The sequence below is a fragment of the Quercus robur genome, chromosome 10 (genome assembly GCF_932294415.1).
Source record: "Quercus robur chromosome 10, dhQueRobu3.1, whole genome shotgun sequence".
NCBI lineage: Eukaryota > Viridiplantae > Streptophyta > Magnoliopsida > Fagales > Fagaceae > Quercus > Quercus robur.
In genome coordinates, this window is record NC_065543.1 from 37,735,951 (window position 1) to 37,746,447 (window position 10,497).

The window sequence follows — 10,497 nt, forward strand, 5'->3', positions numbered from 1 at the left end:
CTCTTTCTCCCTCCGATCTCACTCTTTCTTCCTCTTACTCAATGTTTTTATTTTGATTTTTGGTTGTGTTAAGTGTATATATTGAAATTTTCTGTAATAAAATTTGTTTGGATGCTAAGAAAATGGCTGAGAATATGTGAAAAATTTGTAAGAAAATAGCATTTTTAGAATGTTACCAAACACCAAAAATCGTTTTCCAGACTATTTTCCATTGCACAACCAAACATCCGGATTTTATTTTCCTTACAGAAATTCACTTTTTCCTGCATTCATTTTTTACTCGGAATTCGATTTACATTAAACCAAACGCACCCTTGATGTTACTGCTTTTACGTGAAACAACATAGAGTGGTCCTCACTCTGCATTGTCTACATTAAATGTAGTACGAAACATATGAAAATTTTCAATAGAATGACTTCAAACCGTGATATAAAACTACAAATTTTCACCAATGAGAGTATAAATAAATCTAAGATTTAACCTTTAGATAGCCCAGCGAACTTATTAATTAATAATAATTTAGTAGCAGTACCGGCCTCTAGTGTAAGATTTTTAATTGGAAGTATCATAAAATTAGTCTAATTAACATAGTTAATTAAGATCATAATAATCACATGCTTGAAGAAAATATAGATGAATCAAGCTTAACAAGCACTTGTTTACAAATGCAACGAGAAAGTATCTCCTAAACCCGCTCCATATAAACGGCCTCACATGAATGCCAGTTTGAGAGGGCCGCTCCATGAAACGGGTGCAAGATAATATTTCACAAAAGTACAATAAACCTTCTAGCCTCAAACTTCATAATGAGATGCATATAACGCACTCACACACACACAACAGCAAGAGAACTGATTACATTACAATGTCTCTTTATAAACTTAACCTTAAAGATATAATTTGATCCCAATATCTATATCCCTTACAAAGTAAAAACCAAAGAGAACTTTAATAAAGAGGAGGAGGAGGTGAGACAAGCTATTTTGCTTCTACAATTGACCTGCAAGATACAATCTAGAATCACCTCCATTCATTAGAAATTACACAGTATTTCTATGATGATATTCAGGACCAAGCTCCAAAGGAGTAAAAGCCATTCCATGGTCAAGAATAACAAGGCAAAGCAGCTTTTGGAGAGACAAAAGAGGGTTTGAAGTAAACGCCCCTGAAGCGGCTAGGAAGGCCGGGAATGTTCAGATATGAGTAAAGTGCCTTACCAGGGAAAAACTGCACAAACCAATGGTTTGCACCATTTTCGCCATCTTCACGTGACACCTTCAGCAAGAAACTATCTGCATTAGTTTGACAAATCACTGAATAATGGAGATATTTGTTCCACCGCACACAAGTATCATATGTGCAGTGGAAGGAGAGAGAAAATCCTTCATCCTTCGTTCCTGTTACCTTCCATATTCTCATGAGATGAACATCATGTTCTACTAATGACAAACACCCTCCTAAAACCAGCAAGTCATACTCCGAAGATCCAAACCTGACATGGCAAGAGATGGTGTAAAACTTCTCATCACTTATATTGAAACCAAGGATGCAATTGTCACCACTTTTGTCATTTCTTTCTTGAATTTTCCAGTGGAAGGCCCCATTCCAGTATACTGCCGCACCCAAGCTATATTCAATTGGGACAGGAGGTGCACTCAATTTTCTCCATGAACTATCTCCAATTGTAATTATCTCGAAACTGCTGCCTTCATCACGATTCAAACTATTCATATTTCTATATTCTCGTACAACTTTGTATTTACCGGATGAGGGGTCAAGGTGAAAACCAATCTGATGACTCACTACATACGCTCTTCTTTTTGGTGATGGCAAAATAACACTCTCTCTTGTTATTGGATTCAATATAATCACAGGTTGTATAAGGTAATCCGCAGCTATACAGAGCAAACCATCGCAAGAACACATTAGCCGAAGGCAATTTAACCTCTTCGAAGTGCAAGACATTTTCTTAAAAGGAATTTTGTTAATATTGCATCCCTCAGTGTCCAGTAGAAGTAGGCTCTGCAAATCGACTTTATGATCTGATTTGAGGATGAGTTGAGGAAGTTGATGATTCACTCTACTCAGTTGCAGGTTGATAAATTGAGGGCCTAGAGTCAAGCGACACCATTCCTTACAGACGCTTCTGCATCTTAAGATATATTTTACAGGAAGTCTGGAAAGAATCTCGCATAATATCTCTGGTGGCAAATAAAATGCTCCCTTCTGCATTTTACCATTGTGATTGCTCCCTCGTCTTTGTCTCGAGTTCTCCATCAAAAAAGAATATTCTGATGTGCCCGCTTCAATTCCCTTCTTGTCCTGCATCACAAGCACAATTTAATGTGAAGAGCTTTAAATGCACTAATCAAATTTAAGCACCAATTTAGCAAACCATCCTCCTATCCTCATTGATAACATCAACAAGGAAGCAACATTCCAACTTCAGTTTGGCAATTTAAAAGTTCTGATCCAAGAGTAAACTTAACATTTTAAGGGAATAAATACAAATCTGTAAGCCTTAAAGTATAAACCATTAGATGAGAACCAAAAAATATTGGAATAAAAGGTTTTTTTAGGAAAACACACACATGGACCCTTACGGGATAGAACCCAAAACCTAGTGAATAAAAAGCATTTGGTGCTTAGCAGGAAAGTTGACATCTCTGATTGAAAAATTAGTACAGGAGAGATAATGAGTCATATAAGGAATGCAAGCAGCCCAGCAGAGAGAACATACAAATAGGCAAGGTATAAGAGATTGGACTGCCTTAGAGCCTATATGGCATTAGCTTCAGCTTTTAACATTTAGCTTTTAGTTTTTATGTACAGCTTTTTAAAACCTTACTTTTTCCATCTTTTCTCACTTTTGCAATGTACCTTATACTTTAGCACACTTTCAGTAAAAAAAATTTAGCAAAAAACTAAATAAATTGTTCCCAAACGGATACTAAATGAGAAAATGAGGGAACAAGTAAGGTTTAAAAAACTGTACACAAAAGCTAAAAAAAGCTAAAAGTTAAAAGCTGAGCTTATAAGCTAATGCCAAGCACACTCTTAGTGTTCCAGCTCACTCACATCAACCGTTTTATTAAACAGGTAAGACAGTGGGACAGAGCAAACGAGTGCAGTAACTGTCACTCCCTCTAGGAAAACAAACATGAAAATTAAATTCAAAGAAAATTTGGGCTATGGTTCCAGGCCCGAGTTGGAATGAAAGATATCTTTCCGAAGTTAGATGAAGAATAAAGAACTATAAAACATTTAAATTGAGTCATGGATCCTTGACAAAGAAGTGATAGAACAACACTGACAAATAAAGCTCCAAAAAAAAACAGTTATATGATCCATAATGAAGTGAGGTCGATGGAGATGGCTGGTGAAAAATGTTAAATTTCGACAGAAGAAAATGCAACAATTAAATATCAATATAACCTACCCATCATTGAACTACTTCAAACCACTAATTAAAACCAATGATCTCACCCAAATATGGAAACAATATGCAGATTATACGATTTTATTTTGTGCTACCTCCAAGGATATACAAAAGCCATACTATCGTGCTTCAAAGTTGTATCGGCATTGAAAGTAAATTTGAATAAGACCAAATTGGTTCCAATGGCAGATATTGGGAATGTAGAAGATTTGGCATTGCTGTCCTCTTGCAAGACAGATTAATGGTATGACTTTTGATGCCAACAAGAAAGAGTTCAAGAAAATACAAGATTAAGTATCAAAAGATTCAAGTTTCTGGTTTAGTTTTAATAAAGTTCTTTTTCTTTTTTTTTAAATGGAATAGTTTGGTAATTTCCAAATTTTCTGGAATGGGCTGTAATGGGGTGTCTTAGAGGCCCATGAATCTTATTTTATGTTTTTAGTCCTTTTCCGATTGGGTTTAGAAGTTAAGTCCTTTTCTTTCTAATATTAGTAATAATAGTCATTCTAGGGATAGGCTATTTAGAGTCCTAGTCCTTCTAGAAAAGGATTTAACAATAGCCTACATAAAGGCTTTATTGTAGTAAAAAAAAAAATATATATATATATATATATAGTGAGGTTCATTCTAACAAAATTCCAGCAGCTTATTTCATGCATTGAGGGTGTAATTGCATTCTCCTACCTAAGTGTGATTGCCTAGTGTTTAGTTATCCTATTTCTTGTTCTACCCCCTGTTTTAACACCAAACAGCCATCAAAATTCAATCTTTCTCTTACCTAAACCCTTAAATATCAATCCTTATTCAAGAACCCTTCAAGAACTAATCAAGAAGTCTGTTGTAGTGCTGAATTCTTAAAGATCCTACATCACCTTTGGGTTCCCCCCATAGGGCTGCTACGATCTGGAAATGTACCCTTTCTACCTTCATTCTCATCCTACCTATATGAGTAATAGACATGTTCACATTTCTTTTCTTTCTTTTATTTTCTTTTGCTTACAGTTCTTTCTTTTTGATAGGTTAGAAAAAAAGATTACTTCATACTCATGATGGTGAGCATTCCATAACCTAAAGAATTACAAAAAATTATATGCAAAAAAGAAGTGAATCCATAAAATCTGTTAAAATATTTTGGTGGAGGCGTTGATTGTATGAGATGGAGCCCTAATACTAAACTAATGGTAAATTAGTCTTCAATCAAATTATGTATGTTTGAGAGGTGCTAATGGAGGGCATTTCCTGTAAAATTGTACTTATAGTAATAAAGTATCCAGGAAAGTGGCTTTCATTGTGTGGACTGCAACATTGGACAAATTTTGACCCTAGACAACCTTATAAAGAGGAATATGGCCTTGGCAAATCAGTGTTGCATGTGCAAGGGAGGCATAGAAAATGCAGATAATCTCTTGCTTCATTTCTCAGTTGCTAATGAATTCTGGTCCTGTGTTTTTTTTTTTTTTATTTGGGTGCACAGGGGTGTATTGTGTGGTGCCGTTCAAAGTGATCGACTCTTTTTTTGTTGGAAAGGTCAGTTTCATTGGCATGGTAATAGTGGGGTCCATGACCGTCATTATGTTTTGGGGGGGAGCAGAATAGCTGCATTTTTTATGGAGTTGAGAGATCTTTGATTGAGCTTAAGTCTATTCTTCCAAGTTCTCTATTTGAACTGTGCATGATGATTGGGAGGATTTTTTCTAATTCCTTATTTGAGTTCATAGATTTTTTTCTCTCATTCGCAATTTTTAAGAAGCTCTTCTTTTAGAGCACACCATTTTTATTGAAATTCCTTATTACTTGTCCAAAAAAAAAATCTAAGAGGATAATTTTTTTTGGATTCTATAAACCACTTTATCAATCCAACTGAATCAAATCAATATCAAAAGAATCGTATTAGGTTTCATTTAACCTAATCAAATTACTTTCGACAATTGAAAAATACTTGATTGCAACTTTTACTTTTATAAATGAGTATGTCAGCCATCCCCATTTTAAATCATCAGATGCTAATGAATTCAAAGTTTCAATCATGCTGAATTAATATCCACTCTTCTATTATAAACTTGAGGTAAAATTCATTTTCAATGTTTGTGGAATGGTAAGTAGCAGATTTAGTGAAAACACAGATGTTTCAGAATGGTAGTAATAAGATTACAAGAAATAGCATTTATTAAGGAAGACAAGCAATATGAAAGCCATCAATACAAAAATATTACGTAATGTCCCTGATAATTTTCAAATATAATTACATCCAGGCTTCTATTGGTATGCAGCTGTATATAAATAGAAATAAAAAGGGAATCGTCAATTATCAAACAATTAAATGTCTATTTAAAGCATTATTTTAAGTGGACGCTCAACGCATTTCCCATCCATTATATTAAATGAATCCAAGTAACCAACTGAGCAACAAACAGTGGAAAAGTAATCTATATATAGGTTTTGGATTTTTTTTTTTTTTTTTTTTTTTAAGTGCTATCTAGGGTACTTCCATCTCCAACCTCTAGATTTAATGGTCTAAAAAATATCTAAGGAAGACCATATGCTTTGTATATATAAGTAAAAATAATTCTGTTCTTAACAAAAGTTAGTTCAAATACACAGGGAATGTATCAAACGCTCCTAGAAAATACCTTGAAGGGATGCTACCCATAGCAGTCATCCAATCATACAAAAAACTCATAAAATTTGTTTGGTAACAAGATTAGGACATTCCCACTCCATCAAATGTTCTATTGTTCCTCTCTCACTGACACACAACTGAAAAGCCTTCTAGATTTTTTTACTCCAATGGCAATGATATCTTCATTGCCAACAATCTAATATCTGAATCACAGTCTTCAGCACCACAAGAGATATCCCAAATAACGCAGACACAAAAGACCATATATCTATCACCACTAAAGAATGAAGCAAAAGGAAATTAACTGACTTCCCACTATTCTTACATATATAACACCAATAAATAACCATATTATTTTATTTCAGAAATTATCCACTGTTAAAATTTTGCTCAGTGCTGCTATCAAGTGAAGAAAACAACCTATTGTGGTACCTTAGCACTCCAGGTCTGCCAAAGAAATGGTGCTCCTGTAGAAAAAGTTACCAATTCTGTTTTATTCTGACCGGAATGGTTGACATATTTCATACTAGTCACTAAACCAATGCACTATCCCTAAAAATTCTGACTCATTCCCATCCTTTCCAACCAGTCTTGCAATTATTTTGTATTTCATTAGTGGTAATGTGGTGGGATTTTTAGGTCTCTTTGTTCATGATTATAGTGTGCTTCATTTCTTTTTTCAAATATTCATTTTGGCATGTGAAGAATGTATATTAATATAGTTTTGAAAAATTAAGGCCAAATTGCAATCTACACCCCCCTAAAGTTTTTTTTTTTGGGGGGGGGGGTTGGATTTTAAACCCTGTAATTTCAAAATTTGGATTTTACCCCCCAAAGTTCTATTTCGTTTGCATCAGCAACCCCTCCATCCATGTTTTCTGTTAAGTGCTATATAAGCTTGCCACGTGTGTTTAGTTCATCCAATAAAATGATGTCACCTCATTTTTATTTTGCCATGTCATTTTTAATTTTTTAGTTTTTTTAGGCTACAAAAATGATATGGCATCATTTTATTGGACAAACTAAGCATGCATGGCAAGTTTATGTGATATTTAATGGGAAATATGGATGAAGTGGCTGCTAATGCAAATGGAATAAAATTTCAAAGTATAAAATCCAAATTCTGAAACTTCAAGGTGTAAAATCCAAACACGCTCAAACTTTAGGAGTGTAATTTGCAATTTACCCAAAAATTAAATAGCATCCGGGGCACATATTGTGTTTTCTGGCTTATGCTTTTTAGTAGCTATTTGGCATTGCGTGTACTGGGATCTATAAATATTTTCTGATGAACGTACAGGAAAACCTTCTTTAGATTTACCTAAGATTTTTGGAATTCATTTATTTCTTTCAGGGTTGGCTTGTTTTGGGTTTGGCGCATTTCATGTAACAGGGTTGTATGGTCTTGGAATATGGGTTTCCGATCCTTATGGACTAACCGGAAGGGTAAGTCTATTCTTTTTGAGAATGAAGTAGCATATATATTTAATGTAATGAGAAGCTAAATAAAATATGTATTGCATTTTTATTGATATATGGACTCTTGCTCTCTCTCACACACATACAAACACAAAGTATACAAAAATAATAGTAGCCCCAAAACGATATACTGGAATAGACTGATAAATGGAATTTTTGTTCAAAAAGTCAACCGGAACAGTAACTAGAACTGAATTGACATCACTGCCAGTAACACCCCCCCCCCCCCCCCCCCGGCATCTCTATCCACCACCTTCTAAGAGCTTCATAATCCAAACAAACTTCAAGTCTTCCATTTTTTATTACCCTATATGATACTTGATCCTCACATTGACTAGAAGGTAAATTAGAATACAAGAGCTTAATAGAGATTCACCAAAGATTTCAATTCCAAGTCTCGAAAAATGCCTAATAAATTGAAGTTTCCAGTACTGTGTTCCCCTATCAGTTGAACTGCCCAAATAACAGGCAACTGATGCATTATTGTCCACTGCAAAAGTGAACAATTCTGTGAAAAGACTTATGAGATATGAATTTCTGTAAAATAAGTCTCATCAAAATCTAACTCAGGTGCCATCCCCAATGATGAATCTAATAGTCTAGAGAATCAGTCCCACCCTCCTCCAATACTTTTTCCACAAACCCACCCCATGCAATCCCCTAACCACCTCAATTGTCCAGCCCCCATTCTTCTCCATATTTTGCATAAATAACCACCACCAATGCTGTTTTAGAGAGCCCATGCTTAACAATTCAAGGGCAATGCTGTAAAGATATTGTTTTTACTTCCCCACACCATCACCCCTGTTTTTTTTCTTATATTCTAGGGGAACTAGTGAAGTTATACACAACACAGGAAAAAAAAGAGCAAACGCGCCAATTGTTGGTTTTACAATTTTTACATTCTCTCCCAATATTGTGAAAGAAAAAGCTTTTGACAACCTGCAAACAACCAATTCGTAGAAACTTTTGGCACTCAAATTTAAGCTACAAATTGTTCAACTTTTTCAATAATATAATATCAAAACTTGAAACAAAATTGTTGTGAAAACATCAACTGCGCTCCATTAGCCCATTCATGTGCATACATGTACGTAATCAAGTATTTGATGTCCGTGGTTTGAACCCCCCCCCCCCCCCCCCACCCCCCTCTTTTTCCCCACTCACTATTACCCATCAAAAGAGAATTATGGTCCCAAAGAGAAACCTTCAGTTCGTAGGCTAATTTTTCTTTGATTCCGATCATTTATAAATAAGAGAAAAAAGGTTTTTGTGTATTTTTTTTTTTTTAATATGATTGTTCTCTTGTTTCTTATTCACACTAGAACCCCCAATCTTCTAGGCTACAAAGATACATGAGACCATTTCCTCTTTTTTTTTTTTTTTTTTTTTGATAAACGAGACCATTTCCTGTTAGAAGCATTGGAAAGAAACCATATTTGATTCTGAACCTTTTTTTTTTTTTAAATCACTTTATGGGTCAGCACTTTTAGCTGCAAATTATTCAACTTAAACTAAGTAAAATTCTTTCTCTGCTTTAAGATTTCTAATACCAAAGCAATATCAAAATTAAATATTTTCAATCCGCTAATTGAGACCCATACTAACAATCAGTTTTTAACCTTAGACTAAAAAGAACAAACAGAATACCCAATAAAAAGAACAAAACAAAACCCATAATTCTAGAAAAGGTAATTGTCACAAACATCATATGACACCAAAAAAAAAAAAGTCTGATAAAAGTTGCAGAAATGGGATCATAGCAAAAGGGTTTTAAGCTATCACACAGACACATACATATATGTACGAAAAATGAATGAAAGATTGGAACTTTGGTTACCGTTGGTGAGAGATCAACAACTAGGAACAAAAGCTGAAGAGTCCGTGGGCTTGTTCAATATTCATTAAGAATGAATAGTCTTTAGCTTAATCACTTGGTTATCAGCAATAGTTGCAGCTATACGATGCAATTGTAAGAGTATTGCGATGAGATCTTTTAGATCTGATTTCTTCTGTGTATGAGAAAGTGGAGAAGGGAATAGGAAGAGAGGAGGGATACCCTTTTCCTGTGACCCATCAATCCAAGTGAATTATTGACTTCTGTGAGAGTCGGAGAGAGTGTTTTTATTTATTTATTACAAGATAGAAAGTGTGTGAGAGAGGTTTGCACAAATAAAATTGCAGACTTTTTTTTTTTTTTCCACTTACTTTACCGAGCACTTTATTCAATATTCACTCCACAAAATTTAGCTTCAAATTGGTTCGTAATTATCTTTTTCGACTTATTGTCTATGTGTATTGTTTAAAGTTTAAACAATGATCTCTTCAATCAGATTCTCAAAAAAAAAAAAAAATCTCTTCAATCAACACTTAGAAGATGGGTGGAAGATATCTATTTTCTGTCAAAAAAAAAAAAGAAGATTAGTGGAAAAGAGCTACAAACCAATTAAAAACTAAAAGGGTGTTTGGTTTGAGAAAAAAATGTTTTGTATTTTGTATTCATTTTCAATTTTTTTTTTTTTTTTTTTTTTTTTTGCGACGCACCACTAAAAAACTAGTTTAATCATGTTAATTGTACTCAATTTTCATTTTCAATATCCAAAAAACAGAGTTTGAATACAAAAATTGAATACATCTTTTGCCCATCTTCATTTTTAGTGTAAATGGACACAGTGATAATTTCATTAAAAAAAACCAACTTTGTGGGTCCCACTAATAGTGAGTTGTCTCATAAAAAATACTCTCTCTCTCTCTCTCTCCCCCACACCCCCCCCCCTCTCTATTTGATGTTGAGATTTGATGAAATTTGTTTGTATCAATGGTTTTCCAATGGAGATGGGGGTGGGTTTTTATTTTTTTCCCATGGATTACAGCTTGCAACGTGGTGATTTGGGCTAGTTTTAGCTTTTGATAGTGGTTCTGGTGGGTTTTGGTTTTGGTTTGTTTCTAAAATTGTGG

The 10,497-nt window shown here is 34.3% G+C and overlaps 1 protein-coding gene across 1 annotated transcript; it reads right to left on the bottom strand.

Annotated features, from left to right (window-relative positions):
- Positions 1–776: 776 nt before the first annotated feature.
- On the bottom strand, positions 777–9,673 carry LOC126701584 (F-box protein At5g49610-like). Its single transcript, XM_050399783.1, has 2 exons — positions 9,380–9,673; positions 777–2,323 (listed from the first exon to the last, which is right to left on the bottom strand). Exon 2 carries the CDS (start codon positions 2,276–2,278, stop codon positions 1,106–1,108), a length of 1,173 nt encoding a protein of 390 aa, XP_050255740.1. The 5' UTR covers positions 2,279–2,323; positions 9,380–9,673; the 3' UTR covers positions 777–1,105.
- Between the last annotated feature and the right edge of the window lie 824 nt (positions 9,674–10,497).